The following is an 18,792-nucleotide window of genomic DNA, read 5'->3' as shown; positions in this document are numbered from 1 at the left end:
ATACAAACTTTCAGTTAAGCAAAAGAGAAGTAAATTCTTTTTTTTTTTTGAGAAGTAAATTCTTAAGATTTACCACTAGTTAATTTATTGCATGATACCTACCTATGTGTTAAGCTCAATGGCTATTTACATATCTTCTATTTGCCTGGAGAAGATGCCATAGGATGTGCGAAACTATGCATTTCTTTCCAACCTTGTGGTCAATAACTCCCCATGGATAGGTTCAGTTCTGGTCAAAGTTAAAATACTTACATCATGGAAAACAGCAAATACTACAAATCAGGTTTTAATTCTCAGTGAGAGCCTGTTGTTACACAGTTACCAGCATATCTCAGTCAAAACTGATGTTTGCTACAAATTCAAGCATTTTTTTCTACGTGTTAACTAAAAATGAAGGGAGATGAGGAAGTAAAGGGTAGGAAAGCTTTTAAGATAAAGCTTTTTTTTTCCCCAGTCCTTGGCCTTGGCTCAGTGTCTGAGCACTATCCCTGGCTTCTTTTTGCTCAAGGCTAGCACTCTACCACTTGAGCCACAGCTCCATTTCTGCACTTCTGACCGTTTTCTATATATGTGATGCTGGGGAATCAAATCCTTGGCTTCATGTATACAAGGCAAGCACTCTTGCCACTAGGCCATATTCCCAGCCCCAGTAGGAAAGTTTTTATCAGTATCTGTTAACCTGTACGTGAATATGATTTTTAAAATATATATTTTTTAATTTATTGTAAAGGTGATGAACAGGGAGTTACAGTTACATAAGTAAGGTAATGAGTACATTAAAAAAAACAACAACAAACAACAGTTACCATCCCCCTCATTTTTTCCTGCTTATCACTCCCCATTTCTTCCCCTTCCCCCCCTCCCAATATGGTAAAGTTGGTTTCCCATATAGTGCCCAGTGAGTATCATTGTTGCATTATTTCATCCTTTGTCCTGCTGTTTCTGTGGTTCCCTTTCCCTTCCACAGGTCAGAAAAGCTTATATACAAGGTAAAGGATACAGAAAACTAAAACAGAAAAAAAGAGAAATAACTGCATACAGGACACAATAAGAACTTCTTAATTCCAATTCTTGATTTGTTGTTGTTCAGATACCTGTGATGCTCCTCTGGCCTCTGCCTTGCCTCGGGAGTCCTTCAGCAGCAGCTCAGAGCTGTCCAGCAGCCATGGCCCTCAATTTGCTAGTCTAAATAGGAGAAATGGTGAGTCTACTATTGTCAATGCATCCTGAGCTCTTTCAAGGAATTTATTAGATACTTAGTTATTTTCTATTCTTATAGCTGAAAAACTATATTGAAATTTAAGAAAAGGATTCATCATGTTATCATTTGTTAGCTTTCTTCTTGCTTATAAGTTTGTATTTATTTTGTTTTGATATCTTAACCCCGTACTGAATGACAATAAGTGCTCATGTGGGAAACTCAAAGTTAGGGAAGAAATATTGGAGGTCATAGATTATTTCCAATTATTTCATCCTTTTTAGTTTTAAAATATCATGTGACTAGTCAAGTGAGCTGGTCATAAAAACATAGTAGCCAAAACTAAAACTAATAAAGAGAAGACATGAATTAATGTCAGAACCACTGGGGAAAGTAACCAAGGTAGCACATGATGTCTCTGTGATGTGCAGGAGTCATGGCTTGTGATGGGGAGATGCCCCAATCCCAGTACCTCAGTGGAAAGAAGCTAGAAATCTACCATTGAAAATAAGGATTCTGTCTATCCTAACCTTGTGAAGGAAGATATAGGTCCACTCTTTGAAGTTATGCTAGTCTTTTCATGCCAGTCTAGTATTACTGAGTACATTGCTTTCCCTATTGAGAAAAGAACAGTTTAGTAGATTAAGTAATTGAATACACTGAGAACTCACAAGTTCTGTTACTTTTTTTACATTGAATATAATGACTTGCATTTGCTCACTCATTCTCCTTCTATTTGTGTCCCCCCTTTGCCCTTCCCATGATCCATTTCTTCAGTCCAGAATCTTAAATAAGGCCAGACACTGTGGCACATGCCTATATTCCCAACACTAGGAGGCTGTGGTAGGATAATAGATACTACCTAGGCTACCTCAAAACAAAATCCACTGCACATTCTTAAATGGATTGTGATGGTGGCTGTTTTTAAGGTTTTTTTTTTATTTTGAAACAACTTTAGGCTTACAGAAAAGTTGGATTGAAGGAACAAACTTGAGGATAGGGACAGGCTAGGGAAAGATGAGAGAGAATGGTGGAAGAAGTGATGGTGATCAAGCTTCTTTGTGCTCATAAATTGACTTATGGAAGTGAAACTTTTTTGTAAAAGCTTTTAATGAAAAGTAATAGTAAATTAGAAAAAAGAGCTGCAACATTGCATTGAGCAAAATTTTGAATATTTGAACACAGATTTGTTGCATCAAATGAGTAGATCTTATAATCTAGGGTCTAAAGCTTACAGAAGCTTTATATTCTACTAAACACATAGCTATACCTAGTGCAGTGCAATGAGTAGAGGACGTAGTTGAGAAATAATACCATCTCAAATATCTGACTTGTCCTCCTCACTTAACGATCAGGGAATGGATGCCAATGCTAGCAGTTCATGAGAGGATCCCATCCTATATAAATAAACAAATTAGTTCTGGATACAGACTCACAAATTAGGTGTCAAAACACTGGAGAATAGTGTTTTTGTGAGACTTTGCTATATAAAGGATTGTTTAGAGAACACTGCTTTTTTCTAGGCATTAATTACTAGTAAAAATCAGAATGGCTTTGAAAATAATTCCCAATTTTTTTTAGTTTAAAAATCAGAAAATTCATTAAGAAAAATATAAATTCAGGAACTATCAATTCTTAGGGTTCATGGGCTCTACAACCTGGACTTAAGCAAGCTCTAGTTGAAAAATAATTGGAAAAAATATTGTCCAAGAAATGGAAACAAGAGTCTTTCCTTGTTGCTATCTTCTTTTCTTTTTGTTTCTTTGTTCATTTATCTGTCTTTGGGAAGAAAAAGAGGGCACAGAAATGGAGGGACAAAAGGTGAACAGATGCCACAGTCGTACTCTTTAGGCAATATGTCGAAAATGAACTATATAACTTGTGGGTGGAGATGGGAGGGAAAAACTGGAAGAAAGCAAGGGGTGAAAGTGTTAAAAAAGAAATGTACTGTTTACTTGACTTACATAATTGTAACCCCTTTGTACATCACCTCCATAATAACAATTAAAATTAAAAGATATTATGCTTGTTAAAATGTATACACTGTTTTGGTTATCATTGGTTAGCAATATAGCATAAAATCATTTTTCTGTGTTTTTGTGCTTTACTTTTTTTTACCTTTTTAAATGTAAGTTTTTAGTGTAAAGTTGATGTACAGAGGGGTTACAGTAACAAAAGTCAGGTAGTAAGTACATATCTTTTTGAACAGTGTCACTTCTCTAATTTTCTTCCAGTTTTTCCCTCCTGACTTCCCTCCCCCACAAGTTGTATAGTTCATTTTAACATCTAGTGTCTAGTGAGTGTCATTGCTACATTTGTTTACCTTTTGTCCTACCATTTCTGGGCTCCCCTTATCCCTACCAAAACAGATAAGCTTACATCCAAGACAAAAGGTACAGAAATTTAAAAAGCAACAAAGGAGAAAAAAACAAGAAAACAAACAAAAACAAAAAACCTATTGTTTCCATTTTTGGAGTTCATTTCTTTAAATATCATTTCATATAATCATATGCACATATGTTTAGAGTCCCTTATAATTTATCATGTGCAAGTGTAGATTTTTGCCTTTTTCCATCCAGTGTGTTTACTTACAGATTTATAGGCACATTCTAATTACAATAAATGAGCCTGAGGTTTTGGGTTTGCCTTTCTTTGATTAATGTAATTTTTCCCCAAGTCTTTCCATTTTCTTAAAATTGGTGCAATGTCATTATTTCTTATAAACGCATTAAATTCCACTGTGTATATATACTGAAAGCTCAAAAAATTAACCTCTTCCCAATAGACTCAAAGAAACAACAACCCAATTAGTAAATTGGGTAAAGATTTAATGAAAGACTTCTAAGAAGAAAAAGTAAGAATGGCCAATAGACATAAAAAGAAATGTCCAATATCTCTGGCCATAAAATAAATGCAAATAAGTCAAAACAATATTGAGATTCCATCTCACCTCAGTTAGAATGGCCATTATCAAGAAAACTAATAATAACAGATGCTGATGGCCAAAAGGCAACACTACTATACTGTAGGTGGGAATGTAAACTTGTTCAACCACTCTGGTAAACAGTATGGAGGTTCCTCAAGAGAAAACATAGAGCTTCCCTATGACCCAGCAATGCCCCTCCTGGGTATTTATCCAATAGACCACAAACAAGGCCACACTAAAGCTACCAGCACAAATATGTTGATTGCAGTATTGTTTACGATAGCCAAGATATGGAATCAACCCAGATGCCCCTCTGTGGACAGATGGATAGAGCATAAAAATTCTTTACATAGCATTTATGTTGTATTGGACATTACAAGTAATCCATGATGATTGAAAATACACAGGAAGATGTGAGTAATTTATATTCAAAGGCCATGTCATTTTATCTAAAGCACCTGAATATCCATAGATTTTTGTATTCAAGGCGGTCATGGAACCAATTTCCCATGGATACTGAGGGGCGACTAAACATCACTCACATCCTATTAAACTAGAAGAATGAAGGGCATCAGCAGTATATCATTGTGAAGTGAGGAGACTGAGTCTAAGTAATGTCATCTTATTCTCACAGACATTGTGGTGGCCTTTCTGGGTGGAGGGAACTCTGTCAGTCACCAGCCTTCCAATAAAGACTCCCAATTTGACCTATCAAAACATGGCTTTTCTGTTTTCTCATGAGATACGTTACAAGATTCAGACACATATGTGTTTGCTTGGTGTTCAGTATTCTGCCTGCTGAATTTAGCATTTTTACTTAGAGGGACCCTAAAGGAGTACTAGAAAGTCGGGAGGGAGGTGGCTATAACCTTCATATCAGAGAAACTAATGTAGTCTTCATCTATTTTCCCTTTAGTGCATGGTACATATGCTTAATTATGAGATGTTATATATTCTATAACTTGAAACTATGATGTTTATAAATTTAATTTATGTTCATATTCTTAGTGAGCTAATGAAAAATTTGGAGCTTTTCAAAGTTGTTTAGGTACAAAGGGCTAGCATGTTTTCTTTGATGCTTGGGGATGATTCATTCAAATAAAATTTCATAGTCTGACTCCTTTAGCAGCACATATATAGGCTGGATTTCTGAGTCAGCCCATAGTAGTTTGAATAGGTATGGGGAGGTCTCTGAATGGATTGTCTCCATAAAGCTGTGGTGACAGTCTTTTTTAAAGAGTGAAATGGAGCAAGAACTACATTTTTTTTTTTTTTTTTTTTTGGCCAGTCCTGGGCCTTGGACTCAGGGCCTGAGCACTGTCCCTGGCTTCTTCCCGCTCAAGGCTAGCACTCTGCCACTTGAGCCACAGCGCCGCTTCTGGCCGTTTTCTGTATATGTGGTGCTGGGGAATCGAACCTAGGGCCTCGTGTATCCGAGGCAGGCACTCTTGCCACTAGGCTATATCCCCAGCCCCGCAAGAACTACATTTTAAACATACCATTTCTCACTTTATTTCTACAAAAAGGAGCTGGTGGCTGGACTCCCCTTGTTTCAAATAAACACCAGTGGCTGCAGATTGATCTTGGAGAGAGAATGAAGGTTACAGCTGTAGCCACCCAGGGAGGATATGGAAGCTGTAATTGGGTAACCAGCTATCTCCTGATGTTCAGTGACAGCGGGATGAACTGGAAGCAATATCGACAAGAAGAAAGTATCTGGGTATGTTTTTCTGTTGAGAAACATGGTCTGTCAGATTGTGAAGTTTTCCAGTGCCTGTGTTTCCTACAGCCTATCAGATCAACTATTGAAACAGATCCGCAGAAGCATGTAAGAAACAAGAGGCATTTTAAAATACTTTGCTCATGCTTGATTTATGAAATAAGCAAAAGTAATACAATTTGATAATGCACTGAATACTGAGACTGCCTTCTCTTCAGTCCTTTGCATAGTTTGATGTGTAAGTGATGAGTTAGTCAAATTCAGCCTATTGTGTTTTGGTTCTGATAAATAGCAGTTTGCATTGCTTTGGCATTGTTTAAGCAAGCATACTTCTGTGGTCATCCTTCTATGAGCCATGATTATGTGAAATTTATAGGAGATCAGGGACACAAGTCCTGCACTAACATGAACATGAACACTGGTCTTTGTGGAGCCCTTTTCATTCCTGGGCTCTCTGTAGCTCGCTTTGGGATTCTTAGGCATTGGAACTCCTTTAAATTATCAGTGACATATTTTCTACTCATGCGTATGCTTTTATACTTCTTTGAGGAGATTTAAATGTTTATTGGCTTAGCTTTTTGAATATTCAAAAATATGTAGTCCTTTACAGATTAATTATTTAATGTTTGTAAGTCATGTGCTCTGAATGAATGGGAGGATATAAGAAAGGATGTTGGAGCAATTTGCAAAGTATTTGTAACTGGCCAGTGGAACATGTGGTGGGGGTGAGGCCTGAAAAAGGTTTGTCAGCAAAAGAAGAAATTTGGTTTTGAGTGTGTGTGCACGCTAATGCTGAGGTTTGAACACAAGGCCTTACACTGTCACTTTGCTGTTTTGCTCAAGGCTAGCACTCTACCACTTGAGCCACAGATCCATTTTAGGCTTTGTGCTTAATTAACTGCAGTTAAGCGTCTCATGAACTTATCTGCCTGGCTTTGCTTTGAACCACAGTCCTTAGAGCAAAGCCTCCACAGTATTTGTTCTTTTGTTATAGGCTTTCCTCATGAGGAGATTTACCATGAGTAACAAGTAACAAAAATTGCTTTCATTTTAAAGGCTACATAATAATCTACTATACATATATACAGTATGATTGCATAACGTATACAGTATCAGTGCATGTTTTGCTGTATGTGCAAACTACATTTTCTCTCTCCTTTCATCAGTCTGTGGGTACTTGGTTTCTCTCTCTTTTTTTTTTTTTTTTTTTTTTTGGCCAGTCCTGGGCCTTGGACTCAGGGCCTGAGCACTGTCCCTGGCTTCTTCCCGCTCAAGGCTAGCACTCTGCCACTTGAGCCACAGCGCCGCTTCTGGCCGTTTTCTGTATATGTGGTGCTGGGGAATCGAACCTAGGGCCTCGTGTATCCGAGGCAGGCACTCTTGCCACTAGGCTATATCCCCAGCCCTTGGTTTCTCTTGATACCTTAGTGTGTGTTATTGCAAATGTCTTTGAGATCCTGCTACAAATTTTTTAACTAAATTAATAAAGATATTTAGACATCTACTAAATATTTAGTAATTTTTTGAGGAACTTTGATATTGTTTTCTTGTCTGCTATTGATAGAAATGCAACATGATGCATGCTGTCTGTACCCAAGAATTGTGAGTTCTTTGCATTCTCCTCTAAGAAATGTTTTCATTCTTATCCTCTGTGGCTTCCTTAGCCTGGTCTCACTTTCCATTGTTTATTTCCGTGGTCAACCATGCCTGAAAATATTATTTGTCTTAGAAAGAGAAAGAGAGAGAGAGAGAGAGAGAGAGAGAGAGAGACAGAGACAGAGACAGAGACAGAGAGACAGAGACAGAGAAGAGAGAGGAGATAACATATAACTTTTGTTATATATTATTGTAATTATTCTTTTTAAATTAAATTTTTGTCTTTATTAAAAAGGTGATGATGAGCAAGAGGGTTACAGTTACATAAGTAAGGTAATGATTATATTTGCTTTTAGACAATGTTACCCCATCCTTCATTTTCTCCCACTTACCCCTCACCCCCAACTTGTCAGGTTAATATCCAACCTGTTGTTAAGTGAGCATCATTGTTGTATTAGTTTGTCTTTTGTTTTGTTTGGTTGTTTTCTTTTTTGCCAGTCCTGGGCCTTGAACTCAGGGCCTGAGCACTGTCCCTGGTTTCTTTTTGCTCAAGACTAGTACTCTACCACTTGAGCCACAGTGCCACTTCCTGCTTTTTATATATATATGTATGTGGTGCTGAGGAATCGAACCCAGGGCTTCATGTATATGAGGCGAGCACTTTACCACTAGGTCATATTCCCAGCCCCTAGTTCATCTTTTGACCTGATTTTTTTTTTTGCCAGTCCTGGGGTTTGAACTCAGGGCCTGAACACTCTCCTTGGCTTTTTTTTGCTCTTGGCTAGCACTCTACCACTTGAGCCACAGCACCTCTTGACACTGTTTTTGTGATTCCCTTTCTCTTCCCTGGGTTGAATAATCTTTTATTCTTGTTGTATCTATCTAGAAATTAATATTTATCTTAGTTATATATGTACAGAAAAATAGTAAAAATAGAATCCAGAGAATTCAGTACATAATTTCAAGCATCCTCAGAGAGTCTTGGATCAGAAGCCCATGATAAAGGGCAACTGTGCCCTCAGGATGTGTGAGGGAGAGGAAGGCTGCCCTGGACTCAGAGCAGTCTGGCACTTTCTTGAGTTTGCCATGGACATAAGATCCTAGCATGCCCTGCCTGGGCGATATGTGTTGGTATCAGCAATTGTGAGAGATGATGTTCTTCCTTCTTTAGATAAAGAGTAAGTTTTCTTCTTCTCACTGTTAGAGTAGGGACTCCCTTGCCCAGTGCTCCCCTGTCACTGGGCAGCCTGGCCTGTGCCACCATCCGCTGTGCACTCTCTGCATCTTGGTGCACTCCTCTGTCCTAGAACAACTTCTAAAATGCCATTTTTTCCCAGTCTTTTCTGGATTACCATCAACTTCAGTGGCCTGGCCTGTGTGTCACTGCTGCTGTCTAGGGCATGTTTGGTTATATACTGTTCTCTTGAGCCTTCCCTGCCCTCCTTCCCTTGGAACTATACCTTCACATGAATTATACCAAATCTAGAGTCTGTAAGCTCATGGAAGACATATCATTTATAGTGTTGTTGTTTTTTTAAATGAACACTTGCCGGATGGCTAGCCCATGAATCCACTTACAAGATCCACATCATGTAGGATACAATCCCAAACCCTAAGATGATCTCCCCTAGAGTGTGGATGAAGATGCTGATAAAGTTCCAGAACCAGACCGATTGCATGGAAAGCAAGAACAATGACCTTACAGTGCCTTTTGGCCCTATGATGCAGGCAGGGCTCAGTTTGAGATTATTCCATTTCTATAGGGTGTCTCTTCCCCAGATGTCAACAAATCTGTGCATGAGCCAGTGAATTTTTGCCTATTATTGGAGTTCACTCCAACTGAATGCTGGCCCAAACTTCTCACTGACCCTTAAATCCCCAGCAGACCAAAGGGTTTGATGCTCTGGAGCTATGGAAACCACTTCTTTCAGTGTGTGTCACTTCCTCATTGATAAAGTTTCTTTCTTTTCATGTCTTGCTTGAAATTTGTCTACATAGATTTCCAGTAACATTCCATGAGGTTTAGCTGCTTGCCTTTGTAGTAATAAAATGAGGCTCTAGTCTTCAATTTCATTCATATAAATGCAATCAGTGACATCTATCTCTATAGCGAATTTATTAATAATGAGGGATTTATTTTTGAATGTGTATGGTATTTAACTCAGAATTTTAGGGCCTTGTACTTCTTACTGGACAAACACTCTATCATGGGTGGATTACCCTCACCAGGTCCTAATAGGGACTTTAATCATACAAATAAGGATATGTATCTTTTCAATGTTAAATCTTCCTTCCAAATGCCTTCTTAAAGAGGGACATAGCTCTTCCACAGCTCAGTGAAAAGATACAAAGACTGAAGTTTGGAAGATACTCAATTATCAGGGTATTTTTGTGCATAGAAGTAGCTATGAACAAGAATGCCAGACATCTCTGGAGTAAGTCTGTGACACAGAGACGACAAAGGAAGTCACATTTTATGGTGCTTGTTTATGGAATCTTGTTCAAATCTGAGCTCCTGTCTTCTATTTAATATTTTTAAATGTTTCAATCATCTGGCATTGAGTGGCTTATATTTTCTTTTTCTTCAGTTTTAAGGATTTGAGGCAGGAGACATTAGGGAAAATGAGAAATGGTATACAGCAGCTAGGAATTCAGAAATTGTATATTTACAAATTTAAGGCTGGGAATATGGCCTAGTGGCAAGAGTGCTTGCCTCCTAACATGAAGCCCTGGGTTTGATTCCTCAGCACCACATAAATAGAAAAAGCTGGAAATGGCTCTGTGGTTCAAGTGGCAGAGTGCTAGCCTTGAGAAAAAAATGCCGGGGACAGTGTTCAGGCCCTGAGTTCAAGCCCCAGGACTGGCAATAAAAAAACAAACAAACAAAAAAACCCAAAACGAATTTAATACTACTTTTGTTTAAAAAAGAAAAATTGTAGGGGCTGGGAGTATGGCCTAGTGGTAGAGTGCTTGCCTCCCATACATGAAGCCCTGGGTTTGATTCCTCAGCACTGCATATGTAGAAAAAGCCAGAAGTGGCTCTGTGGCTCAAGTGGTAGAGTGCTAGCCTTTAGCAAGAAAAGAAGCCAGGGACAGTGTTCAGGCCCCAAGTTTAAGCCCCAGGACTGGCAAAAAAAAAAAAAAAATTGTGTAAGCTGCGGAAAGAGATCCCCAGGGAACTTCCCTGCTACTCTCTAGCAGAAACTTTGCTAGTTAAATCCCCTCTGAAGGAAAGTTCAAATGTAGAAAACATCTCACAAGTATTACCAGGAAGCTTGAGAGCTATCAAAATGATCTTATCCTGTCCACAGAATATAGAATTGCTGAGGTCCAGGGATTTCACTTAGTGGGACAGTATTCGTTACTGTGCCAATGTCCTTACTACTTACTGGTATATTAAGATTTTCTGTTTCTTCACAGTTTGGTCTTGGGAGATTTTATGTTTCTAGGAATTTTCCTATTTACTTAGATTGTCCAATATGATTTTATATTCATAGTACTCATACTCCTTGGATTCAGTAGTAATACTTTTTCATTTCTGACTACAGTCATTTGAGACTTCTTTCTTTTTCCCTTAGCCAATGTAGCTAAAACTATGTTCATTGTATTAATTTTAGATTTTCCTAGTCCTAATTTATTTTCCTATTCTCTTTGTGGAGGTTTTTTTTTTTGTTTGTTTTTTGTTTTCTTTTTTTTTCTTTTTGCCAGTCCTGGGCCTTGGACTCAGGGCCTGAGCACTGTCCCTGGCTTCTTTTTGCTCAAGGCTAGCACTCTGCCACTTGAGCCACAGCGCCGCTTCTGGCCGTTTTCTATATATGTGGTGCTTGGGAATAGAACCCAGGGCTTCATGTATAGGAGGCAAGCACTCTTGCCACTAGACCATATTCCCAGCCCGTTTTCCTATTCTCTATTTTATCTCCTTTCTAGTACTTATTCCCTTGCTCTAGATGGCCAGCTCTTTGTTTAGTTTTTGTCTAGGTTCTTCAGTTTTGGCATGTTTTATGTTCATTTCATTTCTTTTGCTGGATTTCTTTGTGCTTTCTACTTTTACCTGTTGGGTGTTTAGTGCCAGGCATGGATGGCTCATGTCTGTAATCCTAGCTAGTCAGAAGGCTGAGATCTGAGGATTTAGGTTCAAAGCCAGCCTGAGAAGGAAAGCCACACAAGATTGTTATTTCCAATTAATTACCACAAAAGCTTGAAGTAGAGCTACTGCTCAAGTGGTAGGGTGCTAGCCTTGCGAGGATAAAGCTCAGAGACAGTGCCGAGGCCCTGAGTTCCAGCCCCAGGACTGGCACAAAAAAAAAGGAGTATGTTGTTTACCTGTTTGCAAGTATTGTAATTTTCCATCTGTTATTGATTTCCTATTTCATTCTTTTGTGAAAAAAGATACTTTGTATGATTTTAATCTTTCACAGTTTTTAAGAACTGTGTTGGACCTGATCTGTTCTCTATTCTGGACATACTCCACAAGCTCTTGAGAAAACTAGTTTACAGTATTATTGAAATCTTACAACTCTTTTTGATCTTTTGTATTATTGTTTCTTCATTATTAAACATGTGATATTGAAGTCTCTTGGTACTCTTTGGGATGCATTATTCTCTTTAAGTATGTCAACATTTGCTTTTTAAATTGGAAGTTGTTTTTTGCTTTTTTTTTTTTTTTTTTTTTTGCCAGTCCTGGGTCTTGAGACTCAGGGCCTGAGCACTGTCCCTGGCTTCTTTTCGTTCAAGGCTAGCACTCTAGGTCTTAAGCCACAGTGCCACTTCTGGCTTATTCTGTATATGTGGTGCTGGGGAATTGAACCCAAGGCTTCATGTATGCGAGGCAAGCACTGTACCAGTATGCTATATTCCTAATTTTGGTAAATGGACCATATTATCTCTCTCTCTCTCTCTCTCGTTGGGACTTGAATTCTGGCCCTGGGTACTGTCCCTGAGCTCTTCAGCTCAAGGTTAGCACTCTACCACTTGAGCCACAGTGCCATTTCCGGTTTTCTGGTGTTTAGTTGGAGATAAGGGTCTCATGGACTTTCCTGCCTGGGCTGGCTTTAAACTGTGACTCTCAGATCTCAGCCTCCTGAGTAGCTAAGATTACAGGCATGAGCCACCAGCACCTGGCTATATATAAATCTTTTTTTGTTTGTTCTTTGAAATTAACTATATATCATTTTGTCTGGTACATCCACTATTTACACAAAATACTTTTTTCTGTATTTTCACTTTCGTTATGTATTTGAATCTAATAGGCAGCACATAGATCTGTTTTTTTAATTCATTTTTCTGACTTGTATCTGATGGTTGATGAATTTAATAAGTTTTTATATAAAGTAATGACTGATAGTTGAGGCGTTTATGGTGGCCATTTTGCAATTTGTTATATTGGTTTCATTTCTATTTCATATTAGTATTCCTTTGTATTTATATATATATACACACATATATATTTTACTACAAATAGTTTTCATTTCTTTTTGCTTAAATGCTATCAAATTAGACTGACAATTATTTTATACTTTTGTTTTTGACATTTTGCCTACTATAGGTCTTTGTTTTATATAGTCTCCATGTAAAGTTATTTTGATGAACAACCAAGTGCTTAATATTTCTTTTATTTTCCCCAAGTGGTTGTTACAATTTAACATGCCTATGTATACCGTGCATCTTCACCCCTTCCAGCATATCCATGAGACATAAAGGGCACTGGTTATGCTTCAGTGACCAGTGATCGAGCCAGCATATGCTGGGAAGGGAGGAAAATGGTTGCAACACAAAAGCACTTCTATTTCTACAGCAGCCTCAGCCCTTCAGAGACACATATGAAACAGGGTGTGATCATGATAGAAAGCTAAGAGAAAATTAGAAAATAGCACATTCTTATCCTTATATCTTCCTGTTGACCCCTACCCTTGCCTTTTCCTTTCCCCTCTGTCACCAGAAATCCCATTTCTGCTGATTCATGACCTTACAGACTAGCAGCGCTAACAAGCTCTGGGCAGAGGCCACACCAGCCAAACCCAGGTCAGAGCAGCCTCTGTGTTCCATGCACACATCTCTTCCCAGAAGAAAATTCCTGCAGAGGAGAAGGAGGGCACACTGTGAGGAAGGAGCTGCACTCACTACTCTGATTTCAGGTTGAGGGAGTACCAGAGGCTCAAGGCCATACTTTGCAGGTCTCTCAGATGAGCCCAGTTCACATAGGACAGCTGATTTGATGCACAGCTCATTGGAGAGGATCTCTTGATACTGGGAAATACCTCCTCTTTGATTTTATTGTAGTTGTTTAGAAAAGAAGGGATCACAAAGACAAAATCTGAATGTATCCCAGGAGATAAAAGAACCCCACCTGCAGTCCCTTCCAAGTATTGGTGAAATCCACATAGAATGGTCTGTTAACTCATTCTTGATTGTTAATGATCTCTGCTTCCCACAGTTTGTGACAATAGATTCCCATTCTGCCTCTGAAACTAATCCCTTGCCTCAGCTTCCTGCCAACCTCTCCTGTGTTCCTGTTGTATTCCTTTAGCAGAACAAATCTGCCTCTGTTCTGTCTGTCTGAAAGACTTCCTTGGCTCTGCACTGCCCACTTAGTTTTACCTTTTTGTTTTGCTATTCAGAGGCTCTACAATGTGACCCTAACATACTTCTGTGTACACATACACGTGATGCTCATACAAAGACAAGTTCACCTCATACCCCTGCCATTAAGGGACACAGATTATATCATGACACTCCACACCATAACTCATCTAATTTTGTAAAATGGTACTAAAATAATCACATGCAAGTATATTTTGAGGAAAAGTCAAACCAATACTCTTCATATAGTAAACTAGATGATAGTAAGAAGTATACATAGTTTCTTTTTTTATAAAAACAAAAATTACATAAATTAAAGGTACTTTGCAAGAAAATCTTAGTAAATTGCAACTGAAGTGGAACTTGGGAGGGGAGGCTGGGAATATGGCCTAGTGGCAAGAGTGCTTGCCTTAGGTTCCATTCCTCAGCACCACATATATAGAAAAGGCCAGAAGTGGCGCTGTGGCTCAAGTTGGCAGAGTGCTAGCCTTGAGCAAAACGAAGCCAGGGACAGTGCTCAGGCCCAGAGTTTAAGTCCCAGGACTGGCCAAAAAAAGAAAAAAAAGTGGCTTCCCTGAAGTGGAACTTGGGAGATTGCATGGAGATTTAGTTGTGGGTTCACCTATGCTTTTCTGAATACCTACATCTTTTTATTCTTGGTCTTTACATTTTCTGATATTTCAAAAGATATAATAGAATGATGGCTTTTTTTTGCCTTAGATTAGTGTAGTCCAGATTCTCATCTTAGCTCTTGTTTAGTACAATAACTTTTAAGGGTCATAATGGCATGACCGTAATGGTGATAATGCTCACAAGCACCAAGGTAACTGTGGAAATGAGAGTAAGGTGGGCTATGAGGAGCCAGAATATGATCCAGGAAACTGGCTTTCCATTCCTTATTTGACATTTGGAAACAAAAGACACGTTTTAGAAACATTGTAGCAAATCATATAGCTTTCTCATCATATATATATATCAGTTAAAATATCCTTTTTCTGCCAGTATTATTATCTTGTTATCATTATCTTTTCCTTGCCCAGAACAAAAGCAGTAAGGCTCCCTTCTGATATTTCTCAGTACAGCTCTGAATACACCAGTCGACCTTATTTATGCATATGTTAGAGACAGGGAGCTGGTTTTGTTAGTGAATGGGAAACTCATCCCTCCATGGTATCTCTCTGCATGTCGAAAGTTGGGCTCTGGAGCCTCCAGCCCCTGGAGCATGCTCCCATTTCCTGCCCTTGTTGCTTCTTCCATTCTATTCTTTAGATACTCAAGTAGTACCCTGGATACTGTTTATATGGGTACTAGAGCTGGGGAAGGGAAAGGGAATATCAAAATTGAGAGACAAAGGACAAAAAAACCATTCCAAAAGTAATACTTACAAAACGATTGGGTGTAAATCAACTGCACAACTCCTAGAGGGAGAGGGAAAGGGGAAAGGGGGAGATGGGGGAAAAATGAAAGAGGAGGTAACAAGTTGAACAAGAAATGTACTCACTGCCTGTAACCCCTCTGTACCACAATTAATAATGTCATTTTCAACAGTGCACTAGCCTATAGAGCTATATCTAGAAGAAGTCAGCATATAGAGTTGCCTTTTATTCTGGGATATGTGAACATGCCCAGAGTCCTCTTCTGTCTTGTGGTAAAGAAAGAAAGAGAGAGAGAGGGAGGGAGGGAGGGAAGGAGGGAGGAAGGGAGGGAGGGAGGGAGGAAGGAAAGAAAGAAGGAAACAAAGAAAGAAAGGAAGAAAGAAAGAAAGAAAGAAAGAAAGAAAGAAAGAAAGAAAGAAAGAAAGAAAGAAAGAAAGAAAGGAAGAAAGAAAGGAAGGAAGAAAGAAAGGCCACCTAGGGTTAAGTAGACTGAGACTGGTGTGGGGGTTTTCATAAATGGATTGCTTGTCCTAGTGGATTCATCTCTGATTTCTACTGTGAAGACTGAGCTCCTGTGTAGTAGGTTTATGAGACCACTATGAGTTCACGGGTTCAAATGACTCACAGAACTAAACATATAGTCTTTACAACTGAAAGGTGCAACCAGAAAGGCACTCCAAGTAAGAACTAAAGAAAACAGATTGGAGCATTGGTGACTCCCCCCCTCCCCCCCCACTACCCCCAGCCAACCAATACGCTGAATTAGTTCCTCTAGCAATGAGAACACACATGAAATGATGACCATCAGGACTCCAGCCTGGGGAGTCCAGGAGAGAGAGAGAGAGAGAGAGAGAGAGAGAGAGAGAGAGAGAGAGAGAGTGTGTGTGTGTGTGTCCTGGGGCTTAAACTTGGGGTCTGGACATTGACTGCAAGCTTTTTTTCCCTCAAGGCTAGCACTCTTCCACTTGAGTTCCACTTCCAGAGATAGGAGTCTCATAGGCTTTCCAGCCTAGACTGGCTTCAAACTGTGACTCTCAGATCTCAGCCTCCTGAGTAGCTGGGATTATACACATGAGCCATTGGTGTGCCCTAATGCTTTAGTTTGTTTTTGAACAGTACTGAGGTTTTAAATTTAGGACATCATGCTTGCTTAGGTGGTGCCTGGCTCCAGGATTTTTACGAAGGGAATTAATTTGGGGGCATCTTCTCTGTAGAATATAGCCAAACTCAAGATTCCTATAGAATTCTCATAGAATAAGCATTTTTTTTTTTTTTGCCACAAACCACATTGTTCAAACAGCTTAGGCAATATGGAGTCACTCATCAGTTCTTAGGGGAATGGGGAGACTCCTTATGTGTCAATTTCCAGACAAAAGCCAAGAGCTAGCCTTATGGCTTTGCATGGCCAACTCAAGCTTAAAAATTCTTCTGTTGTTCTGCACAGGCACACGGGCTTTGTCTTTGGCAAGTGTTTTCTTTCTTTCTTTCTTTTGTTTTTCAGTATTTTCACTTTAGAGCTTTCAGGCGATCTTTTAAGTCGTTATTTGGGTATAATGACCTAACTAGATATTCCCAGAATCTTAACTGGAAAAAGCCTGTGCGGAGGGGAACAGAGCACACCATACCCAGCTGGGCATGATGATGTAAGCCTTTTATCTCATCATTCAAGGTGCAAAGACAGAAGGATCACGAGTTCAAGGCCAACCTGAGATAGAGGCCAGGCTGGGTCACATAGGGGAACTCTTTCAAAAACAAAAACTAAACTTCAACAAAACAGAACACCCACTATGTTCTTCTGAAGTAGAAATGTCCCTGTTTGAAAGGAGGGGACAAATAAGTATATAGGTTCATGATTTGTAATTCTGAGTGAAAATGGACCTCTACTATCAAAAATTAAGTTTCCAAATGCCTTATGAAGTGTGTTGCTCCTAACTGAGAGGGAAATGGTATTGAGAAACCTAGATTATTGATTTCCTACAATAAAGAAAACCTGTCTTCTCTCTTGGTTTAATATTTCTACCAGGAGATAAAACTAAGTAGTAAAATCCTGTAATTTAACATAGCATTTAGAAACTTGTTATCCCAACAACATTCAATGCTTATATTTGATGTTCAGATAGCAACAGTACAAAAGCTAGACAATGACAGCTGCAGTTAGGGCCCTGTGTCATTTATCCTCATCATCCCTGGACTGGGGATCATTCTAGGGCTAATGTTTTGAATTATTTGGGTTTCTGGGTTCCTGACACTGCTTAGAGATGAGGGAAAGAGTTTAGAGAATGAGCAACTGTCTCAAAGCAAGCCTTTAAGAACAGCATGTTGGTGCTGAAGGAGTTTTAACTACATTAGGAAGAAGGAAAGCTTAAGCAATAGTAACTAATCTACAGGACTGAAAAGAGGTCATCACATTTGAATAAACAGTGCAGTTTACTTAAGGGAGCCATCCTGCATCAGTTACCTGACAGAACAAGGCATTGCTCAGTAATGTGGAGGGAATTTTCAGCAGATTCATTGATCCTTTTCTTCTTCCTTCTAGAGATTCCCAGGAAACACCAATGCAGACAGTGTGGTGCGACACAGTCTTCAGCTGTCCTTCGAAACCAGGTTTCTGCGCTTCCTCCCCTTGGCCTGGAACCCCCAGGGCAGGATCGGGATGCGTGTTGAAGTGTATGGATGTGCATATAGTAAGTGGCCTTACTGCTGCCTGAGGTCAGCTTACATGCATTGTAAAAATCAGGCTGTACCTGCTGTGGCCTTTCAGTCCTGTCCAGCTGTTTGTTCAAGTAGAGCCACTCTCTACGGCAAGTCCTAGTGATGCTGACTTGATTAATTTTGCTCTCGAGGAGCACCCAGAATAAAAATACAGACAGATAATAATTGCCAATACTTGCAAAATGACCACAGGGCATAGTTGAGTGATAGTGGTTCTGTACCCCTTTGTTTTTTTATCAGTACTAGAAATAATTGTTTTAGCATAGTACTTTGAATTCTTGTATTTGACAATATGGTTGGTAAACAAAATGATAGTTATTGTCTTTCTTCTTAATTTGTATTTTATAATCTTTATTTATATGAAGAATAACATTCAAATAGTTTATATTGGCAAATAGTGTTTTTCAAATGCAGGTTCTTATTGCAGTTACATTGCTTTATGTTCCATTTACAATGACAGTCAGTATTCCTTTTAGTGTGGTATGTTGTCATGCTTTCCTGATTTAGCATATGCATTTTTCTTCTTCAAGGCTCTTGTACCATTTCAAGACTAAGGCTGAGGATAGGAGGCTTTTCTCTCAGAACTCTCCTTTTGGAAGCCCGCCTCCCCCTCCTCCCCCCCGCCCAATATTTGCCGATGTTCCAAGGACTTGCCATGTATTTCACTCTAAAATCTTTCATTGGT

General features: G+C 39.1%; 1 protein-coding gene across 1 annotated transcript in view; it reads left to right on the top strand.

Moving 5' to 3' along the window:
- Nucleotides 1-1,101: 1,101 nt before the first annotated feature.
- The window catches only part of LOC125352476 (contactin-associated protein-like 3), an 86,539-nt gene continuing 68,848 nt past the window's right edge, over nucleotides 1,102-18,792 (top strand). The window contains exons 1-3 of the mRNA XM_048347606.1: nucleotides 1,102-1,201; nucleotides 5,651-5,844; nucleotides 17,932-18,079. Of these exons, the coding sequence (XP_048203563.1) occupies nucleotides 5,719-5,844; nucleotides 17,932-18,079 (274 nt within the window). The 5' untranslated portion in view covers nucleotides 1,102-1,201; nucleotides 5,651-5,718. The remainder of the gene's footprint in view (nucleotides 1,202-5,650; nucleotides 5,845-17,931; nucleotides 18,080-18,792) is intronic.

This window comes from Perognathus longimembris, chromosome 1 (genome assembly GCF_023159225.1).
Source record: "Perognathus longimembris pacificus isolate PPM17 chromosome 1, ASM2315922v1, whole genome shotgun sequence".
Lineage (NCBI taxonomy): Eukaryota > Metazoa > Chordata > Mammalia > Rodentia > Heteromyidae > Perognathus > Perognathus longimembris.
The sequence above is the reverse complement of the archived record's forward strand: the minus strand, read 5'-3'. Positions and strand labels throughout refer to the sequence as shown.